General features: G+C 42.7%; 1 protein-coding gene across 1 annotated transcript; it reads left to right on the top strand.

Moving 5' to 3' along the window:
* The first annotated feature begins 538 nt into the window (after nucleotides 1-538).
* On the top strand, nucleotides 539-25385 carry NIPSNAP1 (nipsnap homolog 1). The gene is made up of 10 exons (XM_069961455.1): nucleotides 539-686; nucleotides 8386-8513; nucleotides 10712-10757; nucleotides 11434-11528; nucleotides 11597-11667; nucleotides 11896-12036; nucleotides 12962-12993; nucleotides 19043-19137; nucleotides 22971-23054; nucleotides 24737-25385. The coding sequence occupies exons 1-10, from the start codon at nucleotides 604-606 to the stop codon at nucleotides 24799-24801; spliced, it is 840 nt and encodes a 279-aa protein (XP_069817556.1). The 5' UTR covers nucleotides 539-603; the 3' UTR covers nucleotides 24802-25385.
* The last annotated feature ends 286 nt before the right edge of the window (nucleotides 25386-25671 follow it).

Raw genomic sequence — 25671 nt, 5'->3', positions numbered from 1 at the left:
AAATCCAATAAAACACAATGGGGCGATGCTATGTTCATATTTTACGGGCGGAATTTAAAGCAGAATCCGCAGCTAATTTCACACGGATTCTGCTTGAAATTCTGTGCAGATTCCTCAGTGTGAACATACCACTACTTTGCTGTCCATTGTAACGATTGTAAGGTAAAATAAAGTATATATCACTATTGTCTGATCACTTACACGTGCAGCTATGTCACTGGTTTAGCTCAGGGCCCATGATTAAAGGGGAACTCTGCACAAACATTGGCAGCATCAAAGTAATGCAAAATCTTTTTAGTCTCCAGAGTGCCACTTTAACAATGTGAGCCCACTCTTTTTATTAGCCCCTGTTTAGTGCAGCTTTCTATACCTATAGGTAACATATAGGACACATCTTCTTATATACTAGTTGCCAGCATTTGTTTTTCCTGTCACCGATCTCCCTCCCCAATTTGCCTCCATCCTGCAGTCAGAATAATGTGACGCGCAGGTTACCTCCCGCACATGCGCAGTGAGGGCTGGGCAGCTCGTGCACGCGGATAGTTGGACGCGCACGCACGAGGATCCCACCTGAGCTCCCAGCTTTCATGTGACGCTGAGGACATGCTGTCACGTATCTCCCTTATCCCGGGGCTGAGCCGCTGCTATGGGCTCCGAGGTGAATGCGGGGCCGAGCTGAGCCGCTGGTAAGAAGGCTGCTGGGTTACTATAGGGGTTATTGGGAGCTGACATACCTGCTGCACCCCATTATATGGCTGCAGGGGGGATTATATTATAGAAGAATCCAGTACTCTTTATATGCCCAAACTATTAGCATAGGATCACATCTACTATACATGTTCCTCTATGGGTCAGTTACACGTCTCCATTATTGGGATAACTTTGATTTACAAGTTTGTGTTATAAAGGTCAGATCACGTGATTCCACTGATGAAAGTGACCGAGGTCTGAGAAACCTGCTGGTGTAATTACATGTCCTGCACAGCTAATTATCCCTGTCCTGTACACTCTGCATGGCCGTTGTATGACAGTCACTAGGCTCCTTATGGGGCAGGTTTCTTAATGCTGGTACATTGGTGAGTAGTATGTCGGCATGACATGTAAATGCAGCCTGTACTGTATGCCGCTATGTTTGAGGTGTACGACGACGCTCCTGAACTATGATACATCTTAGGTTGTTGTCTGTGTCAGAGAATCCAAGTAGATAAAATAACTCACCAGTAGAGACAAGGGAACCTGGAGCATGCTGGAGTCCATCCGAACTCGATCGTTCGGCATTTGATTAGCGGTGGCTGCTAATGTTAAATAAAGCCCTAAGGTTGTCTGGAAAACATGGATATAGTCATTGGCTGTACCCGCTATTTAGACCTGATGATTTCACTGGGAGTTGTATACAGGTCAATATGTCTTGGTGAATTTATGGTGCGTTTACACAGACTGATTATCTGACAGATTATTAAAGCCAAAGCCAGGTATTAGTTTGCAAAGAGGAGAAATCTCAGTCTTTCTTTTATGAACTGTTCTCTGTTTATAGTCTGTTCTTCCTTTGGCTTCAATTATCTGTCGGATAAATCTGTCTGTGTAAAGACACCTTTAGGGTAGCTTCACATGTACCGTTCAGCAGCCGATATTACGGTGCGGATTTAATGCTGTGTTCATTCATTTAGCCAAATCTGCTGTGGATCTGCAGCAGAAAATCAGCTGCGATACGGTACGTATGAAGCTACCCTTATGGTGTGTCTACATAGGCAGATGTATTTGACAGATGATTGAAGCCAAAGGGTATGTGCACACTGAGCAATTCTCGAGGAATTGAAGCAGAAAGTTTTTAGGCAGAATTCAAGCAGAATTTAAGCCCTCCATTGACTTCTATAGGATTCCTCTAGCAGATCTACAGCAGAAAATTCTGCTTGGAAATTCTGCAGTGTGAACAACAGAGCAGAAAACCCATTGAACACAACGGGACTTTGCTCTGTACATATTTTACGGGAGGAATTTCAAGCTGAAATTCCTCTTCAATTCCTCACCTAATTCCTCACCTTTTCCTCAGTGTGCACATACCCTAAGCCAGGAACAGACTATAAACAGAGAGCAGGTGATAAAAGAGACTGAAGTTTCTCCTCTTTTCAGATCCAATCCTGGCTCTGGGTTCCAGCATCTGTCTGTGTAAACACACCCCTAGTTTATTTGTGGCATGAGGCAGGTGTCCAGTGTATTCATGAGCTCTGGTCTCTTTTACCCACAGCAGATTGATATCCATTTCCCTATTAGGGTACATGCACACAGAGTAATCCTGGCGGGAAAACTCCATGCGGAATCCACCGCTTGTCCCCGCTTCCCTCTCCGCCAACTCCATAGACTCCATTATATGCTCCAGTGGATTCCGCTGTGCACCAAGAGAATTGACATGTCAATTCTTAGGGCGGACAACAGAATCCACCTGACCATATAATTGATTCTATGAAGCGGGGACAAGCGGTGGATTCCGCATGGAGTTTTCCACTAGAATTACTCTGTGTGCATGTACCCTAATAGGGAAATGGATATCAATCTGCTGTGGATAAAAGAGACCAGAGCTCATGAATATGCCAGACTCTTGGTTGACATTGCTGGCATCAAGCTGCAGCTACTAGAACATACTCGCAGATAAATCATGGAAATCAGTATGTTGGTCACTATTTTAAGCTGCCGTCACACATCTCAGTTGTATGGAAAGCTGACGCTGACGTTTTTGAGCTAAAACTAAGAGTGGATTAAAAAGGTTCAAGAAATATAGAGGTAGGACTTATACTTCTGCTGCTGGATCCACTCCTGGTTTGGGCTTAAAAAGTGCAGTAAAGAGTTTTGGTTAAACTGCTGTGCGGTGGCCTAGAAGAGCCAGACAGGCTGACAAGTTTCCTTCAAGTGGCCCATTCACCAGCGTGCACTGTGTAAGGCCTTGGGGGATGAAGAGGGTAAAGGTTTTGTTTGTCTTGTGGACTGGGAGCGATTAACCTTTTACTTTATCATCACAGTCAGTAAACAAGTATAGCCGGCTTTATGTTCCTCTGCTCTTGTTTTTATAATATTCCTCATCACCATATGAGTATCTGAAATATTACTGTGCTGAGTTGTAAGACATATCGTTTCAGTGACGCCCCCCCCCCCCAAGGCTGTGATATTAGTGATATCTACAACTCTGCATAGAGACAGTCTCACCTGTGTTTTTATGTTCACAATCACCACATTCGCTTGAAGTTTGTGTTTTATGTCTCGTTCGGCATAGCTTTTGATCATTTGGTATCTGAGTGTTCCTATCAGTTTCAAGATAATGGTGGGAGAAGGGCTTCTAAGCGCTTCACTCTCCTGTCCATAGTAAGTCTATAGATAAATTACAGTGTGGCCCCATGCACACACAATTCAAGCAGTGATATTTTTTTTTTTTTTTTATAGTGGGCACACCATAGTTTGATGGGAAACGTTCCATCCATGATAAGTTTGAACTTATTTACATAAATTTCTGCTCATTCTAGGCTAATGGTGGTTTTACACGGAACGATGTATCGTTCGAATTTGCACGATAACGATCGAATTCGAGCGATAATCGTACGTGTAAACACAGCGAACGATCAAGCGACGAGCGAGAAATCGTTCATTTTGATCTTTCAACATGTTCTCAAATCGTCGATGATCGTTCGCAAAAAATTTGCAGATCGTTCCGTGTAAACATTCTTTCAACGATTTCACCTATGTGTGAGATAGGCTTAAGCGATCGCAAAACAATTTTTCTGTACAATGTATCGTTTCGTCTGAACGCTGATCGTTATAAAAAAAAATCGTTCATTCAAAATCGTTAATTGGGCGAATTATCGCTCGGTGTAAAACCACCATAAGTAAGGAAGTGGATAGTCGTAGTCACTGTCAATCACTGAGGACCGCCTACTTGACTCCTTAGCCCATAATGAGCAGAAAGATATATATTTGTGATTTATTTATGTAATCAGTCAGTGCCAATATGCTTATCTCCGCTTGCTCTATAATATACTGCCTGCAGATTGGACTGCATTTTCAAGGTGACGGGTTCCCTTTAAATCTTGGGATATTGGGAATTAGAAATGGTCCGAACCTGCCGAGGTTCAGGTTCGTATGAACCCGAACGCTCGGCAGCAGATTCCCGCTGTGTGCCCGCTCCGTGAAGCGGGCGGATACAGCGGGAGGAATGCCTGGAAAACTGGGATACAGCCTATGGCTATGGCTGTATCCCAGTTTTCCAGGCGGTCCTCCCGCTGGATCCGCCCGCTTCACGGAGCGGGCACACAGTGGGAATCATTACCGAGGGTTCGTGTTTGTACGAACCCGAACCGAACTCTGTTCGGACCATCCCTATTGGGAATCAATATGAAGTGCTTGCCAGATAACTGGTGCAGCATAAGAAAAGTCTGGGACTAAAGTAGAAGGCTTGGATTGTGGTTTTTTTTTATTTTTTTATTTTTTTTAAGGTTGCTAGTTTCAAACCACTTAAAGAATGTGGTGCTAGAGTAGGAAGATGAGGGAGGAGTTTTAGGATGGTACTGCACTGTGAACTGAATGGTCATGATAATTTTACACCCCTTTTGTAAATCACTGGGATCAAAGGATCTGGGCCACTTGGTGTCTCCCATCCCTGCAATCTGGTGTTGTCATGGTAAATCCATCTCTAGTAGTAGAGGCACCAAGTCAGACCACAGGAAGGGGCGCACCTTGATACTTTGCTCCGTTTTCGGGAAATCTTTACTTTACTCCATATGCAGGTTAGGTGGTTTGATGCACTGGGGGCAGGAGTACCACCCTCAGCACCCTGGCCCCCAGTAATACAAGATAGATATTCTTTATGGTGGTTGGCCGGTCCACTGAGGATGGTAGTCTCGCCCCCAGGGCACCAAACTGCCTTATTTGCATATGGAGCAAAGTCAGTATTTCTTAAAAAAACAGGGCAAGAAAGTAACCTTCATCCTCAGCGCCCTGTGCACTATTGGAACATAAGAGATTAGATTCTTCTAACCTGCTGTTAGTTTCCCTTTAAAATCTAAAGGGAGCAGGCAGGTAGTACAGTGACTGGTAGTGATAGGTAGATGCAGTAATAGCGAATGTAAAGAAAGATAAGCTTGGCTGCTACATTCTGGTTAGATTGGAGAGGGGTGAGTATCTAAAGTTATTTGTAGTGACAGGTACTATTTAAAGGGAACCTGGCACTTAGGGCAGAACTCACCTGGCCCCCCAATAAAAACCCTTGATACTTACCCCCTCCTGCCGGTCCCGCTCCTGATGCCGGTCGCCGCCCGCTTGTCTGCACGCTCAATATGCAAATGAGAAGAGATGAGTCCGATGTCCATAGAAAATCACTGCTCCATTGATATCCTATGGACATCGTACTCATCACTTCTCATTTGCATATTGAACGGAAGGCAATTTCTCTGCAGTGGCACCGGCAGGATGGGGTAAGTATCAGGGGGTCAGGTAAGTTTTGTCCCGGGTGACAGGTTCCCTTTAACAATATAGATTGTATCCAGCTTAGTTGTATAGTAGTTGCATTATAGTAATGCACATAGCAGAATTTTTTAGGGATACTTTTGTAGCTGGTCTGTACCTTGCGGTAATTCTATTGTATCTCATATCTCATCGCAGTTATGTAGTCAGTCTGCTGAATTAGCAACTGAAATTGTTCTAATCCCATAATAAACGGCCTGGAACAATAGTAGTGAAGTAATGTGCACTATTGACTAATACCGGCAGCCTCATTCTTTATTAGATGATAGAAAAAGAACATCTGTATCTTTGTTGTTAGTCCCACTTCACTGCTTGCACATTGCAGCATACTCTTTCCCCAGAGCCATGTTTCTCTAAAAGGGGTTGTCTGGTATATATAGCTGCTGGCATATAGAAAATAACACACATCCTGCTTCCCGTTGTCCTCCTGGCTGGCTGCAGACGCTTCACTTTTGAAACGGGAGTGACAGCCCACTCAGTCAGCCAATCACAGACTGTGGTGCTGTCCTGTCTCAGTCATGATTGGCTGAGTGGGCTGTCACTCCTGAGAGGAGTCTGTGTCTGAAGGGATGCGTCTGCAGTCAGCAGAGACGCCGCCAGCAGGACACCGGGTAGTTTGGACAGGTTAGGATAGGATTTTTATTTTTGTCTATATGACTGAATCTCTATAGGAAATAGTTGCTCATGTTGGACAACCCCTTTAAGGGGATACAGCCTATGGTCATGTCCGTGTTTTCCTGGCAGCTCTAGGGCAGCATCCAATTTCTGCAGCCACCGGTAATCAAATGCCGAATGTTCCAGTTGCCAATCTCGAACATTTTCACGGATCAGCTCAACACTAGTGGTGATCTGTAACTGCAGCTCAGGTCCTGATCAAGGCCACTGAGACTCCTATCTGTAGAATGGAGGAAAAGTGTCTCATGAATGAATAAAATGCTGGCCACAGCCGTGTGGTGCGTCCCATTTATTCAGGGCGCAATTTTCTTCTGTTCTCTGGGTCAGGGAAAGGTTGCAAACAGGTTTAGGCTTCATTCATGTGGCCTTCCCGCTACTGTAGTGACATAGCTGCGCTGATGTGTCACTACAGTCCTGGGAACATTTCAATAGATTTAGAGCTCCCGGCATCGTAATGATACATGACGCTGGAAGTTCCTGATGGCGGCCTGCAACCTCACGCTCACTTGCACACGTGACCTACAGAGCGTGTGTATGCCGCATGGCCTAAGTGTCAGGTTTCTCCTAGGAAGGGTGTCATTCCGCTCACTGGTCTCCTTCTGATATTACATCTAGGCCTCATTCACTTGGTACATTTTCTAGAAGAAAACCTCATGGCCTGTCATACAGTACACATACCATGCAGACAAAACTAAGGCACAGCTGTTAGAGGTAAGATGGTAATACAGGTTTGGGGCATTTTATTTATATAAGTTCCCTACAGGGACCAGCATAAAAATGGAGAAAAACCTGTACTCACCCCTGAAATAACTCCAACACCGCTGCCCCTGAAGATGCTATAGTGAGGTCCTATACATTGTGTATTATATTTATTTATATCAAGCAACCTTAATTCCAGGGCGCTGTAATATAATAATGGGTTAACCTACAGACTGCAAGCATACAGAATGTAACGTAAAATCAGGAAAAAAGCAACAAAGTAAATGACAGACTGATACATAGGGAGAGAGGACAATGTATATAGGCATTAGTAGTTACAAGTGGAACATTCAGAAGAGCTTCCTCATGCCATATCATTATGCTAGTAATTGTATACTGCTTGTCATTGCTTTGTATCATCTCAATTAAAGGAGAAGTTCGTCGAAAATTTTTATTAGAGTATTGTATTGCCCCCTCAAGTTATACAAATCACCAATATACACTTATTACGGGAAATGCTTATAAAGTGCTTTTTCCTGCACTTGCTACTGCATCAAGGCTTCACTTCCTGGATAAGATGGTGATGTCACGACCCGACTCCCAGAACTGTGCGGGCTGTGGCTGCTGGAGAGAATGATGGCAGTGGGACACTGAGGGACACAGGGCACTGGAGGGATACTGAGCATCCCTCTGCCATCATCCTCTCCATCAGCCACAGCCCGCACAGCTCTGGGAGTCGGGTCGTGACATCACCATGTTATCCAGGAAGTGACATCACCATGTTATCCAGGAAGTGACATCACCATGTTATCCAGGAAGTGAAGCCTTGGTGCAGTAGTAAGTGCAGGGAAAAAAGCCCTTTATGTGCATTTCCCGTAAGAAGTGTATATTGGTGATTTGTATAATTTTTGGGGGGCAATACAATACTGTAATAAAAATTTTCACCAGACTTCTTTAAGTATTCTGTATCAAAAGATACTTCAGGATTGTTCTCTGTTATCTATTAACTTTCACATAAAAATGATAGGATGACTTTTGGACTTGAATGTGTATGTAGAGGCTGCATACTAGTTATTCCACCACACCTTTGGTTATTGTCAAGCTACATGTTGATATTTTCCATTTTTATTATATGCTATGGGCTGTAATGACAGTAGATATATAGAGTGAATCTCTGCATGTCGAGATACTATTGAAGAGGACCTGTTATGTTGCTATGCTGATGCGGACAAACTCTTCTTAATCTGTGATTCAGGACAGTGTTGAAAAGGACAGTATATTTATTGATGATGTATTCTGAGGATTGGTCACCAGTGTCCGATACCTCCCTCTGACACCATGCACTTAGCTGATCAGCTGGTTACCAAAACCGTCATGGTGCTGACATACACGGATGGCTATGCACAATGGGTACTGGCCCAGTTTGGTTATTGCAGCTAAGCCCCCATTAAAGTGAATAAGAATTGAGGTGCAGTAACCCTGAACAGCCACTCCATTACCCACCAGGTATTCTTCGGACTCCAGTGAGAAGAGTTGGCTTCGATCCGTTTTTGTACGGAAGGTGGATCCACGCAAAGATGCACACTCAACTTTGCTGTCTAAAAAGGAGACCAGCGGCCTCTACAAAATTCAATGTAAGAGCACAGTTTGAAGGTTTGCAAAGATTCTGCTAAAACTGTCAACTTTAGGACATTGTCCCACTGTCCTTTTTCATGCATATTCCGCATTAGAGAGAGTTGTCACATGCAGCCTGTTGTTTTCAATGGAAATACATGGCATAGGTCATTCGGAATATGTGTTGTGGAGATATTGAAATACTAAAAAAGGTTAACACTAGATAAGCGAATCGGGTTCGAGTCGATACAAACCCGAAGGTTCGGTATTTGTTTAGCTGGGGCTGCTGAACTTGGATAAAGCTCTAAGGTTGTCTGGAAAACATGGATACAGCCAATGACTACAGTATATCCATGTTTTCCACATAGCCTTAGGGCTTTATCCAAGTTCAGCAGCCACCGCTAATCAAATGCCGAACGTTCGGGTTCGGATCGACTCGAGCATGCTCCAGGTTCGCTCCTCTCTAGTTAACACACATTGATTTCAGTGGGCAGTAAGACCTCTTCATCAGCGTGTTTAAAGGGAATGTGTCTGCAGAAATTGACCTTTTTTTTTTTGTTGTTGCTTTTTCTTATTTTCCATTTAAATGTATTTTAAATGAATCCTAAATTGTAATAGTTTTTATTACGGCAACTAGGCGTAAAAATACTTCCTGTTCTGTAGAGAAGACTTTTTTCAGCAATGTCTTCCTCATCACAGACAGGATTACAATGAAAGCTAACCCTTTATATGCAGATAGCATAGGACCAGGCCATACACAATACATGATAGTCACAGCTCTCCTTCCCCTCCCTGGACAGTGACTTCTGCACAGGTCACAGAGCATAACTAGAATACCTCGAATGACCTTCCTGCAGTAATTCAGCTCCAGACTGCTGTTTCCTATGTCCATCACAACACATACAACATCTTAAAATACTGTTTAAGGGAACCTGTGACCAAGACAATATTCTTTAATCTATTGCCATTATATAATAGAACAGAAAGAACTGGGCAGATTGATATATAGCTTTGTGGGAAAATATTCAGTGTAACTTGTTCATTGAAATCCCTGATCATTCTGTGTTAAGGAGTCCAGTGGGCGGGGTCAATCAATGGACTGTAAACATCAGATTTCAATTAATAAATTTATATTGAATCTTTTCCCATAAAGATATATATCAATCCGTTCACCTCCTCCTGCTCTATAACATGATGATGATGATAGATTAGGTAGCCTTTTCATGCTGACTAGTTCCCTTTAATATGGCTGCTCCCCATAATAATGTAAAAAAATAAATAAAATACAAAATGATACAGAAAATAGAACAAAAACCATGTCTGTCTATCTAGCTCTGATCAGTAAGCAGTGTAATAGTAATTTGCCCTCTGGTGATATCATGGTTAATTCAACAGATATGTTAGTGAGCAACATGGAGGTTTCTTTGTTAGGAAGTTCTGCTCACTCCAAGTAGAGTCTTGTTTACATGTGACTATTGAAGACCGTTTGACCTTGTAATTCTTTAAAGTCTTATGGATACCTTTATGTTAATTACTGTACCTGACAAATAGAGGCTCCTGAGTGGCAACTAGTTATTTTTATGGCTACCAGCACACAGCTGGCCACCCTGGTTCCATTATCAGTCCCCATACACTTCATACTTCAGGCGATGGGTATAAGGTGTATGGGGCTTTTCCAATTGGCCACCGACAGATGATTTCAGTGGAGATAGGGGTCGAGCGTCATGACTACCTTACCCCTTTGTTCTGGGAGAAATAAGCTGCAGTCAGAGCTCTCTGACTGCAACCTAACCCCTCCCCTATAGAGAACACAGGATTGCTCATCCATGCCAAATATTTCTGTGTAAGGGAAAGACAGGCAAAATAACTGATTGCTCAACGATCGCTCGGCCTTCAGTTATTAAAGGTGTTTGGCCACCTTAAAGTGTACCTGTCTTGTGTAAAACTTTTGACATGTCATAAAGATATGTCAAAAGGTTTGATCAGTCCCCGCAGAACAGGGAGAGGATGCGCTGAAGCACGGTCCTCTCCCTGCTTGTTCTCCTGATCGGTAAAGGTCTGAGCACCTGGACCGATCAAAACTTTTGACATGTCTCTATGACAAGTCAAAAGTTTTTACAAACAACAGGTACACTTTAACACTGAACCTGAAACCCCAGGTTATAATGTATTATAATTTAACCACATCTAAAGCAAGTGTTTTTTTCCACTCTCACAGTTCATAACGTAAAGCCAGAATGTCTGGACTCTTATAACAAATTGACGTGAGTACCATATATATGCCTAGCAATGTAAGTGGGGGCTGACACTAGAAACATAATAAAGAAGTTATACTTACCCATCCCCATTGCCCTGCAGTGCCACGCCACTGCTCAGTCTCCCTTCAGTCTCCTGTATCTCCCGGTCCTGTGACACTATGACCCATCTCAGAAATGCCCTTATAGCCAGTCAGTGACTGAGGCGGGACATCTCTGCAGACACTGACTGGCTGAGCGGGTAGTTCCTGCCTGGTTATGACAACACTGGAACTAAAAAAAAAAGTGGAGACCGGGGGGCTGACAATGAGCTGTGGCTCTGTGGGGGCACGAGGATGGGCAAGTATAACTTCTTTATTACGATGTCCCTATGCCCTAATTCTGATTTCGGACAGGAGTTGGCTTCATTAAAAACACAAATTCATATATGCGCAGCTACTTCACTCTCCAAGTAAAAAAAAAAAAATAATAATCTACCTCTGAATCAAAAGGATCAGGGCCTGTTGAAATCTAAGATATTAGATCATTTTCTCCGACATTTCACTTTTAGAGAATTAAAGAGGCGTAACATGAAGACAGCCACTCCTGAAACCTTTGGTGATCACTGGGGGAAGACTTTCGTTGCCATAAGTACATTATATCTAATAGACGTTACTTGTTTCTTACTTTGTCTGTATATGTGTAGAGAGGAAGTGCTGCCTAAACTGCACCAGGACCCAGATTACCCATGCGATTTAGTGGGTAATTGGAATACGTGGTATGGGGAACAGGACCAAGCAGGTGGGTACAGACTTTTATTTGGGAGGGTATTTGCCCTGTTGCTGGTTAAATGCTGGTTCTCATTTCAGTGCATCTGTGGCGATTCTCTGGGGGATATCCTGCACTCATGGACTGTATGAATAAGTTGAGAAAAAACAAGGTAACGGGCAAAATCAATGCTCCAAAATCCTCTAGCTGACATACTATTCCTTTCTATAGTTCATAGCCATCATTTGCCCCTTTATAGTCGGTCATATTTTTCTACTTTTTTCTTCCATGTCATGTTATTGTTTATTTTTCTTCCCCCTCCCTCTATAAAGAAAATACGAAATACGTACTGCCTGGCTTCTCATACTCTTTAAGCGGAATATTCTTCCTTCTTCTGCAGGAGTACCTGGCTTTCCGTCAGGAACGTAGTCGCATGCTGCTTTCCCGTAGAAACCAATTGCTTCTGGAGTTTAGCTTTTGGAATGAGCCAACACCTCGTAAAGGTCCTAACATCTATGAATTGCGGACATATAGGTTAAAGGTTCGTAATAACTCAACTAATATAAACAATTTACCTATATTAACATTATAAATAGCATTCAGAGATTTTACCAGAGCAACATGGACCATAGAAACCTGTAGTCTGGAGATTGATGACTTTAGGAGAGTGGAATGGTTGTCTAGGCATGCGCTGTGACCTGTGCAGAGATGAGGTGGGGTTATGAGCTGTCACCAAGGACTCATATACATGGCTCGTATCTAGTAAAGATGAGGCAGGATACGCTGCAGATTGCATGGGTGAACTGGTCTGTTTAGTGAGACAAAGGCAGTGTCAGCCAATTCCTTCACCCATCGAGACACTAATCAGTAGAAGGAAGCTGACCAGGAAAAAACAAAGTATCTCTCCAGCCAGTCCCCTGATGGAAGCCCACTCCTGCTTCCACCACTGCTCCTCTCAAGTAGCTCTAGCCATTCTCCAATGATTGGTAAAATGTGTCTTGTTCAGCAGTAAATTAAATGCTCCGTGCTCTGATCAATATGCTTGCTTGTCTCAGCACAGACCCTCTGCTGTCACTAATGGTTTGAGAAATAACCCAGCTGTTAGCAAAAACAGCACCACCCCTGTCCTCAGGTTGTGTGTGGTATTACAAATTAGCTCCACTCACTTCAATGGAACTGAGCTTCAAAACCTGCACCTAAACTGTAGACAGGAGAGCTGCTGTTTTTGAAAGAAAGCGGCCATGTTTTTCTAAGCCTGGATAACCCCATTAAATAAAATGTTAGAAATATAGAGAGCTATTTCCCCCCAATATTATTATTTTTTATATTTATTTTATTATATTATGGTAAAGGAATTAAAAATGACTTAAACACGTCTGATGTCATGCCAAAAGTTATTACAAATGCCTGGAACAATTTAAGTGTAACCTTTTAAAATATACTAATGCATTGTATTTATTTTTCAGCCAGGAACAATGATTGAATGGGGAAATAACTGGTAAGTTAGGATGATGTCCACCACATTTTGTAAGCCTATCTGCGCTGAAGTGTGTTTTTTTTTTTTTTTTTTTTTTTTTAAATCTTAATCGTAAATTAAATTTAGTGGCCTACTTGTCATTAAAACCATAGGGGGAGATTTGTCAAACTGGTATAAAGTGAAACTGGCTCAGTTGCCCCTAGCAACCAATCAGATTCCACCTTTCATTTTCCAAAGAGTCTATGAGGAATGAAAGGTGAAATCTGATTGGTTGCTAGGGGCAACTGAGCCAGTTTCACTTCACACCATGTTTGATAAATCTCCCCCATAGTGTTTTAATATAAGTGATTTATAAATTAGCATCTTTCTTATTATTACTTTTGATTATGCTGTTATGATAGGTTTATTATAAGGTTGTATTATTTATACGTGTTAAAAAAAATTCACTGCACAAATCTATTCCAAGCATCATATACTAAAATAATACTTCTAGTTTTGCATAATCTGCCCTCTGTCCTGGGCTTGCCCTGTTTAGGTGTCCTTCTGCAGCTTATTTAAACACTGAACACGTTTCAAGCCAATCCCTTATTTCCTTAGATACTTATATAGGTTATGGTTCATACATTGCACCAGTTTGTGGCCTTCTGGCGTGCTATATTTTATATACTTGAGTTTCACAACTGAACACATGGCTTATGTTAAAATTGACAGACCTCGAATAATAAATAAAGGTCATGGAAAGGTCGAATGAATCATGATGGTATATGTGATCTGTAAAATATTTGTAATAAACCACCTTTACCCCAAAAAAGCAGCTCCAGTGTCTTGGCCAATAGATATCCACTTCCTTGCAATCTGCTGTTCGTTGCCAGTTAAGGGGAAAATGGTCTCTAGCAACGGAGAGAGCAAGACTGAGCAAAGGAAGTGGGGTGGGCTTAGCATGTGCTGTGTGCAGTAGGGGAAAGGGGAGAAAGAGAGTGGTCCTGGGCTTTCTCCATCTTCCAGATCATCTGCCCTGTCCATGAAAGGTAGACCAAGGCTTCCTCCTCTTCTCAGTACCAGCAGTTCTGTGCTTATTGTAACCCCTTCCCTTCTGCACTGCTGTTGTTTCTTTACTTTGTGCTGACATAGCATTTTGCAAAGTCTACATCTGTAAACCCCCACCTCCCCACATTTGATTTTTAAACCAGTATGTTGGACTGCTGGGACCTCCGCCAATAAATTGCACAGGTATCCTTGGCTCTCTTTCCTTTCCACTGTACATGCAGAGTCAGGAGTGTGAAAGCAATTGGCAGTCCAGCACATGACCTGCCACTCCTTTCAGAGTCTGTTGGGGGCTGATGTGAATGGACAAATAAAGACATAGGTAGGACCTAAGGACCCACATTTATAGACATATTTTAGATTTAGCTTTTTACTATTGGTTGTGGCATCTAAGGGGTTAAATTGCCAGGTTAGAAATTAGTCTGGATCCTGTGTTACATAGGGTTGTCAGCTGTTTGTTACTTCATGTCATTGGCACAGCTCTTATACTTGCACCATCACTATAACCTAACAGATAAGTAGTTTGCAGAAATAACCTAAAAGGTATTATATACTATTGTGTCATGGGGCAAAAGAGGGTTAAAAGTCCTACAATTACTCAATGGAGTCTGACTAAGATCCATTTACACAGAAAGATTATCTGACAGACTGACTTTTGAAGCCAAAGCCCGGAATGTATTTGAAAAGAGAAGAAATCTCAGGCTTTCCTTTATGACCTGATCTGTGTATAGTCTGTTTCTGGCTTTGGCTTCAAATCTTTGGCAGAAAATCTTACTGTGTAAATGGACCCTTAGGCATTTTCTGGTTTTGCTGCATTTTCGTCACTAATGTATTTCACTAAAGAGGTCAGATGTTAGTTACATTGTTGTGCTTGAGACTTTAGACATTCTTCTGCATTGGATGGACTGGATTTTTTTAAAGTTTAGGGCACGCTAAGACTGCGGTGTACCCTAGTCAGGGATTTAAATAGGTTAAACCTATCTGCTTTCTTCTAAAATGGCCCCACACCTGTATTTAGTAATGTGGGGTATTACCAGTATAGATCAGCTCCATTCACTACAATGAAACCAAGCTGCAATATCACAAACAAACTGAGGAAAAGAATGGCGCTGTTTCTGGAGGAACGCAATTATATTTTCATCCAACCTACTGCTTACAGCTAACCGGGGTGGAGGGTCTTTTAACGGTGAATCAGTTTTTATGTAAAAATCTTGGCCATCTGTATGCAGCCCCCTGTTTGTAGTTATTCTGCTGTAGCACGTATGCGGGAAGTACAGTCCATGACTTTTTAAGCTGATTAGGCAAAGAAATACTTCCCCTATAAATATGCAGACTCTGGCAGAAGATCCTGTATTTTCTAGTTCAGACTGTAGAGACATTAATGCAACTGTAGAAAGTGTTAAAGGGGTAGTGTCAGGAAGAAAACTAGGTCTGTACTGCTGCATTATGTTAAATGAACCATATTTCCAGTGTACAAGCATTTCTGATAATGTTTTGTTTGAGAGATATAGTCTCCCTAATCCCCCATGTGTTTCTTTGTTTGATAACCTGTTGCCCTTAGCTATGCTGCCAGGGTTGCAGGGATGTCAGTGAGGTATACTTACCTGTCATGCTCCACTAAAACTGCTGGGTTCCAGACCTCCTCTCTCTGCTGCTGTCAGTGGTTTTCAAAACATTGGTGATGCGCTGAAATGAAGGCTTGGCATAGGTATAGAGTTTGTGCTGAGCTTCCATTTCCGGAGGGAACAGCGCATCACTATATGTTTTGAAACCGCTGACAGTGATGGAAGGGTGGGCTGGGATCCAGAAGCTGTAGTGGAGAAGGACAGGTAAGTATACCTTACTGACATGTCCTTTGGCAGCATACATGCGCCGGGCCACTCCGCTGACTGTAGTAGTAGGTGGTAGTACTGGGTAGGAACCCGGGTAGCCACTTGCCTGATGTTACATCACGGTTTTGGCACGAGGGATAGCAGCTAACCAGCGGGGACCTGACCATGCGGAGGCCGAGCAATTCTTTGTTTCCCCTAGTCAAGGCACCAATAATTAAACCAATGCCAGGGTTCAGAAACAACGGTAGTTGTGTGTTTATTGAAACGGTGATAACTAGTATCAACAGTCTCTCCGGATAAGGCAGAGTAATGGGTAATGCTGCAATAGGCTGTGATGGTAGCGTTATTTGGAATGATGAGAATGATGAGAGTAGTAGTACTGGAGTTATGATACTGGGCGGAATGGAGTGGAGACGAATACTTGCTATTGATGAGAGAGATGATGAGAGTAGTGAATGAAGACTGCACCCAGATCTTTAGTGGAGATGAGGATCTTGAAGAACTTGAGGGTAGGGAACCAGGTCCCGACTGGACCGGAACACCTCTGTTAACGCTGGAGCAGCAGAGCACATGTGCCTCTCTCCTGACAGTGGAGAGAGGACACACACACACCCTGTCCCCTTGAAGGTAGAAGACAGGACCACTGAGGCTTTCTCTGAGGAGCAGTAGAGAAGTACACCCTTCCCTCTCGAAGGTAGAGGGAGGACTGAGGTAGGACAGGAAGTCACATGGTATCCCCAGCCAAAGTTTGACGGCTATTGGAGTTACCATGGCAGCAGGGGCAGTCACGTGACTTACCAAGCCATTGCATCATCACACCATTAGGCACTGAGAAATGAATATGCATGAGAAATAAATGGAATAGCAGACCTAAATACTAAGGGGGTGACATGATAATATAACAGTTTGCAGTGGGACTATGTTTCCAGAACAGAACGGACTATAATAAAGGTGCAGACATAAAGCCACAGAAAAATACTCTGTTCTGGGACACTGCATACCTCCCAACTAAGAATGAGCCGACCTCGGCGAATCACAAGTTGAGGTATATGTGTGAATGAAACATGATGGACCAGGACAATAAGACAAGAGGAAGGAATGTGAGTGTGTTTCCCACGCTCAAGGCACAGGTGAGAAGAGAAATATGAAGAGAGGAAAACCCTAGTGGCAGGACTTCACCTAGGGGTGCCTAGCGTACTCTAGCGACCAGGTAGCTAGTGCGTGTACCATCTGACATGGAAGTCAGGACTACTTAACTGCTGGCGGGCGACCCTCAAATTCCAGACAGTTAGGACAGTAGGTTTTCAATTAAATACGTTACCCTACAGGGAAAAAGAACGTGAAGAACTGTGTTATGCCTTGGGTGTGTTGTGTATGTAGTGATTTGGACACCTGAAGAGAAAAAGGAGAAAAACAATAAAAGCAAGCGTACATTGGAAATCTCCGTACATACCAATCAATCATACAACACAAGTACTCCCTAGGCCAAATACACGAAAAGATATCCAAGGTGCAGTATGTAGAAACAAGTGTAAGTGTTGCATGTGACTATGTGTAGCAACTACTGTGTGTTGGGACAGAACAGGGGTAAACAAACCATGGAGACACAAGGAAGGGAAACATGAAAGACAAAACACTGTGAGGTCCTGAAGAACACTGGCTCAAGAAATCTTTCCAGTGGTGAACACAATAATACAATATACGAAGAAAATATAATACCCTTCTGGAAAATACACTCTTTGGAAAATATACTCTTTAGAAAATAGACTTTCTCTGAGGCTATAGGTATATAAACTGGCTTCTTACTCAGAGGAGGGGGAAAAAAAAAAATATCTGACTTTGATAGGGAAATATGATGAGAGTAGTAGTACTGGAGTTATGATACTGGGCGGAATGGAGTGGAGACTAATACTTGCTATTGATGATGAGAGAGATGATGAGAGTAGTGAATGAAGACGGCACCCAGATCTTTAGTGGAGATGAGGATCTTGAAGGACTTGAGGATAGGGAACCAGGAACACCTCTGGTAACGCTGGAGCAGCAGAGCACACATGCCTCTCTCCTGACAGTGGAGAGAGGTAACACACACCCTGTCCCCTTGAAGGTAGAAGACAGGACCACTGAGGCCTTCTCTGAGGAGCAGCAGAGAAGTACACCCTTACCTCTTGAAGGTAGAGGGAGGACTGAGGTAGGACAGGAAGTCACATGGTATCCCCAGCCAAAGTTCGACGGCTATTGGAGCCATTGCATCATCACACCATTAGGCACTGAGAAATGAATATGCATGAGAAATAAATGGAATAGCAGACCTGAATACTAAGGGGGTGACATGATAATATAACAGTTTGCAGTGGGACTATTTTTCCAGAACAGAACGGACTATAATAAAGGTGCAGACATAAAGCCACAAAAAAATACTCTGTTCTGGGACACTGCATACATATATACAGGGAACATAAATGGTACAGTGATGTAAGTTACTTTACTAAAAGCAACACATTTGTTCTCCTTTACATATACAGTATGCATGTTATACACATCTGAATTTACCTTCTTTACTTTGTGACACCACCCCTTTAAGTGGCAGTAAGACATGTGAGAATAGTGCTGCTTTTAGCTATTTTGGAATGTAACGTTCCTCCTATAGTTTGTAGAATAATTTTATTACTTTTACAGTATATTCAGATGTAGTTGCCATGTCACATGTTTTTGCCGCAGATATCAGAAGATTGAGACAATGGGGGACATTTATCAAGACTGGCGTAAAGCCTCGCCCCTGTTCCCTGGATGGATTTACTCTTAGTAAAGCTGGCTGGCCTGGCACAGTCATTGCAACACATATCTACACCTGCTCCTAGATTTCACGTAAATCATGACAAATCAGGTGCAGGAGAAGGACATGCCCCTCCCCATCTTGACGCGCACCTCCTGCCCACCCATCAGGTGAGCAGTGGGATATGCCATGGAAATGGGGTGAATCTGCCCCTTTTCCGTGACCTACGCCAGGGGTGCACATTAATAAATGTGCCCCAAAATGCATTGGTTTCTCAACAGTGTTATAAAAATTCTCAGGTGTTAAGGTAGTTGGTGCAATCACTGATACTGTACTGTTTTACAGGTTTTGTGGAGTAATTTTTTTATAGCAACAGACTGTCATTATCTACATAACTGTTTTTTTTTTTTTTTGCTTTTAGGGCCCGTGCTATTAAGTATCGCCAGGAGAATGAGGAAGCTGTGGGAGGATTTTTCTCTCAGATTGGAGAGCTGTATGTAGTGCATCACCTTTGGGGTAAGGATTGAGGAACACCATAAGCAGATGTTTCCTCTAAAAGTGAAGAACCACCCTAGAACACCATTGTGTTTTTTGTTTCCAAATCCTGTGCAGATCAGTGTTATAATGTGTCTTTTATAGTAATATGTGCCCATTTTTTCTCTTCAGTTGCAGAGCTTTATATTTTGCACAGCCATCACAAGGAGAGCCTAAAGAGCTTACCTGTTGTGATTTATTTTTTTTCCTCCAAAGAAATGAACAGGGGTTATGATTACAAGAAGTTGTGCAATATACTGGCTTTATTTCCTTTATGTCTTCAGAAGTCTTTCCGTTTTTAAAATCTAGCAGGGGGGAATTTGATCAGAAGTATAAACTTGCCTCTCCCCATGCCTACGGTGAGTGGCGGGACCAGCCCCGGGACCCTCGCCGGAGGGCATTTCCCCCGATGTTGGGGAGGGGGGGTATGGGGCGCAAGGCCTGTCCTGGCTGATGGACTGGCCGCTCAGCCATTCAGTGGTAGAAAAATAAAAAAGTTTGGGTCTGAAATATGACACAAAAAAAAGGAATTACTCGGCAAGAAAATAGTTGGGGTTCTTGGATGGCAGAGATGAAAAGCAAATACATCTTTGCCAAAAATCTCCATGCAGTCAAAGGGCTAAACATGGAATAATAAAATGGTATACAGTAAGCTCCCTTTAGTGGTGGCTATAGACTGCTTAACATTTGCTTGTAGCAGATATAAGGCTATGTTCGGAAAACAGCCCACATACAGTATGGACATTATATGCTTCAAAAAATTCCAGTTCTATGTGAAAACATCCAACCACAATAAAGGCTATTCAGCCAAGCTGCAGTCCACTCTCACTGTGGTGTGTGTACTGGGGCTTGCCAAACAAGTCCATAATCTAATCAATAAACGCACAACACCATCGTTCTTTTGCTGATAGTTTATCTCAATATGTAAGTCTTTTACAAAAATGTACATATACATCACCACGGTGCACTGAAGGCATTAGGCGTGAGAGGGACAGATTCTAACTTCATCCGTACGGGGCTAGTGGATGACAGTCCACAATTAGAGAAACCAGCTGCACATCACTGATAGGCTGAGTATGAAGTAGAAGCTTATATTCTGGACATTTCATATATTACCGTATAAAGCATTTCTTGGTGGTCTCTACCCTCAAAAATGCATGTTTTTGTTGGTGGACAGTGGCCTATGGGCAGAGTATCAAGGCCGTTGCGCCACATATCCCTGGCTACATCGGTGCTTAGGCCCCGCCCCTCCACAACATCATTATCCCCACCACCACCTAAGCCACGCCCATCGAAACGGGCCAACCTAGAGGCCTAGGCCAATCCCCCCCCTCCCCCCTTATCTGTCTGCCATTGAGGTGACGGACCTATGCCTCTAGGTCAGCCCAATTAACATGCACTTTTGAGATGAGAGATAAATCACAAAGAAATTCTTTATACAGTAAGATATGAAATGTCCACAATATAAGCTTAAGAATGGTGCTGAGAACACCCTATGTGGAGAAGGGGGGGGGGCGACTATCATTTTAAGGAACAGATCTTGCTGCTAGTATATCCCACCTCTTGGCAGATGCCATATTCACTGTTACTCGCTTCATCTGTTATTGAGTGTGGTAGGTATAGTTAGAGTATACTGTATATTATACTAATATAACTAGTTTTATTTACATGATAGGAAGGGTTAACCGCACAGGAAGCGGGCAATAAATGGAGTCTGTATTCTTAAGAGCACACTTTCCTCTAGTATTAGTGACGGTCTAACCACCTCTACCGTGTAATTCTTGTACATCATTAATCTAGCGGTGGTTTACAAGTAACTGGAGCGATAAAACACGGACACAGCGTGTGGTAACAGAACATGGTTGATTTATTGGGTGACGTCACGGCCAATAACCTTTTCTTGTCTCACTGTTGTAACAAACAAAAGTAACCAATTCAAATCACTTGTTTTACCTTCAGTGGCAAATTAGCTTCTTTAATCATATGTGTCTGGTGATATCTAAGTACTCCGCAGGCTACAGGAGCTGTGGGGACTCATTGTTCTATACAGCTGGCACCCCAGGTAGTGTAGAAAACATGATCATAGATCGTAATGGAAGGAAGATTGGTTTGATTGATGGTAAAAAAAACAGCCTTTCCTGCAAAAAGAACAACTGTAACACACCATTTATTTATTTATTTTTGTCCTGATTTAGGCTCCATTCACACAGAGCAAAACAGCCGTAATTCACAAAACAGGCGTAAATCACGCCAGCCTCCCTGTCATAATGACAGTCTATGGGACGCTCGCGCGCCTCCTCTCTCGTCTCTTCGCACTGTCCATTCTTCAGCGCGGAGAGAGGAGGCGCGCAAGCCTCCCATGCCTTACAGGCTAACATAGACAGTTTTTGCCATTTGGAATGTTTTGTAGGGTTTTTTTGTTTGTTTTTTTTGCTTTTGGGCAAAATTGGATGTGTTTTAGCACTTAAACAGGTTTGAAATTCTTGCCATTCCACACACACCACACACACACGGCATCTTCTGGTCCCCTACTGAAAAATCCCGCCTCCACTTCTGAGATGGACTAAGCAGTGACAGCCCAGTCAGCCAATCACTGACTGAGACAGGACAGTGCTGCTTCCAGTGATTGGCTGAGGGGACTGTCACTGCCAGATGAGTCCATCCCAGAAGTGGAGGTGGGATCGCTGAGTGGGGAACCCAGAGAGGCTGTAGAAGGACACCGGGGGAGCGATGAAAGGCAAGAATAGCATGTTTATTATATTCTCCACCAGGGCAGCAACATATCAAAAGTTTAAAAAATAAACCTCGTTTTGGTTCTGCAACAGTTGCAGATATAACATTATGCAGAATCTGAACTAAAATGTTTTGCCATTAAATTCAGTGGTTTTAAAAAAAATTGCACTTAAAATCACCTCAGCTTTTCAAGTTACAATTTTAAAGGGAGTGCTGTTTGCTAATGGTATTTATAGGCTTCATTGATATACAGGCTCTGGTCGTTTTAGTATGATGAGACTTATTGCAGCCATTTACTTCCTCCCTGCTTAAAACAGCTGCTGGACCAATGGATAGTGGCCTTGGTTAATGTAGACCTGTGATTACAGCAGGCCCAGCACTGATTAAAACAGAGTATATGGGGGATATTTATCAAGCAAGGTGTAAAAGGAAACTGGCTCAGTTGCCCCTAGCAACCAATCAGATTCCACCTTTCATTTTCCAAAGAGTCTGTGAGGAATGAAAGGTGGAATCTGATTGGTTGTGTTTACAAAATTGGTAGAGCAGATGATTCACTAGTGTTATATAATATAGCAGGCTTGTTAATATAATGATTATGAAGGAAGCTGTATTTCTTTTTTATCTATAACTTAGCAGACAGTAAAAACAACTTCTTGCTAATAAAGGTCCTTTTACATTTAGCGATCTTTGGGCGGCTTGATCAGCGTTTAGTTGCAGTACCTTTACACAGCACAAATAATCGAGCAGCCGGGCCACATGAACAATCCCTGTATCATTGGTGCGGCCATTTGAATACATTGCTTTCGGCTGTACATCTCCTGTTTACTCAGAGAGATGTGCTGCTGGTAAATAATGATTTATAGGTCTGCTCAAAAGATGAGGTGAGGAGCAGGCGTTTTCCTTCTCTTTGGCTGATCGCTGAATAAGTGTTTCCATCAATGCTCATTAAATGGCCCGTGTGAAAAGGGCCCTTAGTTTGTTAAAAGTGTCACTGGTCAGGACAGGACACTATTTCATTTTGTAGACATGTAATCTTATTGGTACATATGTTTACATTTACTGACTATTGGTCTGTTTGTCAGCTTACAAAGATCTACAGTCCAGAGAAGAAACTAGGAAATCTGCATGGACCAAAAGAGGTTGGGATGAAAATGTCTATTACACAGGTATGGTAAGCCAGTAGTTGTCCAGGTATTTATTTCAAAAGTTTAAAATGCCACCTTAATAAAAGTGAGGGCAGAGCTGTAATCACGCTTCCCAGAAAATAAAGTTAATGTGTAATTTTAATTGCAAAATAATTGTTGTCAAAACAAAACAGAAAAAAAATAGCAAAATTGAATTCTTATATTTTGCCGCAGAAAGTGTTTCTCAGTACATTATATAATACATTAAATGGTGGGATTAAAAAAAAAAATACAAAATGGCAAAAGTACAAAAGGCAAGCAGAACTCACTGGCTCCAAGAAAACTTGACGTCATTGTTGCTTTATTAAAACAAGCACAGCCATTAAGCAGTACGTCTGCTTAATAATGCTTAAATAAGTAGTTGCCAACGGTCCCAGTTTCACCAGGACTGTCACGATTTTAAAGAGACTGTCCAGGCAAATTAATGTCCTCGGTATGTCCTAGTAAGTCCCACCCCCGGGTTGCCCCCCATATGGCTATAAACACTGCTTATGCGTGCTAATAGTTAATAATATGCTGGGGGCCTGATACTGGGGTCTGTAATATACTTGGGGCCTGATACTGGGGTCTGTAATATGCTGAGGGCCTGATACTGGGGTCTGTAATATGCTGAGGGCCTGATACTGGGGTCAGTAATATACTGAAGTATATAATATGCTGAAGGCCTGATACTGGAGTATATAATATGCTGAGGGTCTGATACTGGAGTAAATAATATGCTGAGGGTCTGATACTGGAGTATATAATATGCTGAGGGTCTGATACTGGAGTAAATAATATGATGAGGGTCTGATACTGGAGTATATAATATGCTAGCAGCCTGATTCTGGAGTCTATAATATACTGGGGGCCTGATACTGGGACGTGTAATATGCTGAGGGCCTGATACTGGGACGTGTAATATGCTGAGGGTCTGATACGGGAGTTTATAATATACTTGGGGGGGCTGATACAGGAGTCTATAATATACTTGGGGGGGCTGATACTGGGGTGTGTAATATGCTGGGGGCTGATACGGGGGTGTGTAATATGCTCCCTCTGTATTGTCCCAACTGTAAGGTCCATACAATGAGGACAATTCAGAAAAATACCCCACTGGTGACAAACCACAATCCCGAACAAACCACACCCAAGATAGGCGACATTCTCGTTTCAAAGCTAAAACAACCCTGGAAAAATTTTTCAAATCTTGTCAACTATACTCAAAAGCTTTGATGCTGCACATTCGATATATATCTGTATAACACTTGTCTGAGTCTTCTTTCTGCTCTAAAATCCCTTTATTTCATCAGTGGACAGTGTCACCTAGGAGGGGCTTCATGCCAGTTGGGCCCTCTCCCCAGCAGTGAGATGGGGTCCTACTGTCGTGAAGCCCCGCCTAAGTGACACTGTCCACTGATGAAATGAAGTCAGAGTAAGGGTATGTGTGTGACGGTATCACTTAAAATACCGCTAAAAAACACTGATGGGAAAATAAAGTTTATGACCCTTGGAGGGTGGGGATGAAACACCACAAAAAGTTTCATACCAAAACTCCCAACAGTGCCAAAGGTATAAGCATATATTTATTTAATTTTTGGAGCTAGAGAAGTCATTAGCCTAGATTGTGTCATAATAGCTTTCTAATGACAAATTATATGCACCTTTCCTCTATTTCTTTGCAGTACCTCTTGTGCGGGACATGGAGTCGCGTATCATGATTCCTTTAAAAATCTCTCCTCTTCAGTGAGGCAGCTGTCATCTCGTCAAAGAAAGCATTCCCATTTTTGATCTCTTCATACGTTCTGCTCCTTCGCCAGGAATATTGATACCCATAAGAGCGGATCTCTCTCGGGAGAAGCAGACATAGACAAATAGTACTGAAGTAATCATTCTTAGGATACACAAGACATTCAGGTCACTTTACCAACAAATCCTAACTGAGAAAGTGTCACTGTCATAGAGACATATCAAAATTTTTGATCATTCCGGGTCTGAGTGTTCACACCTGTACTGATTGTGATGAAGAGCGAAGAGAAGACCGCCCTGCTCAGCATAATCAGTCGGGCTCCATAGACTTAGATTGACTATCAGACGGAGCCCGACTGATCATGTGATACTTGGAAGAGAGTATGACATACAAAGCCAATCAGTACGGGTCTGAACACTCAGACCTGGACCAGTCATAGCTTTTAACATGTCTCTATGACATGTCAAAACTTACTTTATGGTGACAGTGACACTTTAAAGGGTACCTGTTATTTAAACAAACTTCTGACATGTTGGTGGGCTCCGGGTGCTGAGATTCCCGCTGATCATTAGAACGAAGGGACAGATGCAAGTAGTAGTATGCACTCAGCCTCTTCATCTCTGTCTCACTGATAAAGTAGTGGTGAATGGAATCCTAATGGAGCCCTATGGAACATCTGGTACATCGATTACCGGAGGTTCCATAGGGCTCCATTATAATTCCGTCCACCACTACTTTATCAGTGAGATGAAGAGGCAGAGCGCAATCTGCTGTAAGTGTCTGTCTCTTCATTCTAACGATCCGCAGGGGTCTCTGCACCCAGATCCCCACCGATACAAACCTTAGAAGGTTTTTTGATGATAGGTACCC

Source organism: Dendropsophus ebraccatus, chromosome 3, assembly GCF_027789765.1.
Source record: "Dendropsophus ebraccatus isolate aDenEbr1 chromosome 3, aDenEbr1.pat, whole genome shotgun sequence".
Classification (NCBI taxonomy): domain Eukaryota; kingdom Metazoa; phylum Chordata; class Amphibia; order Anura; family Hylidae; genus Dendropsophus; species Dendropsophus ebraccatus.
Note: the sequence above shows the minus strand (reverse complement) of the source record. Positions and strands in the feature narration are given on the sequence as shown.

Bases quoted from the DNA above. Each gene is read 5' to 3' on its own strand.
- NIPSNAP1 (XM_069961455.1), top strand. From the start codon at position 604: ATGCTGTCACGTATCTCCCTTATCCCGGGGCTGAGCCGCTGCTATGGG. The intron at 12,037-12,961 runs GTTCGTAATAAC...TTTATTTTTCAG, and splicing joins TGCGGACATATAGGTTAAAG to CCAGGAACAATGATTGAATG. The intron at 23,055-24,736 runs GTATGGTAAGCC...ATTTCTTTGCAG, and splicing joins TGAAAATGTCTATTACACAG to TACCTCTTGTGCGGGACATG.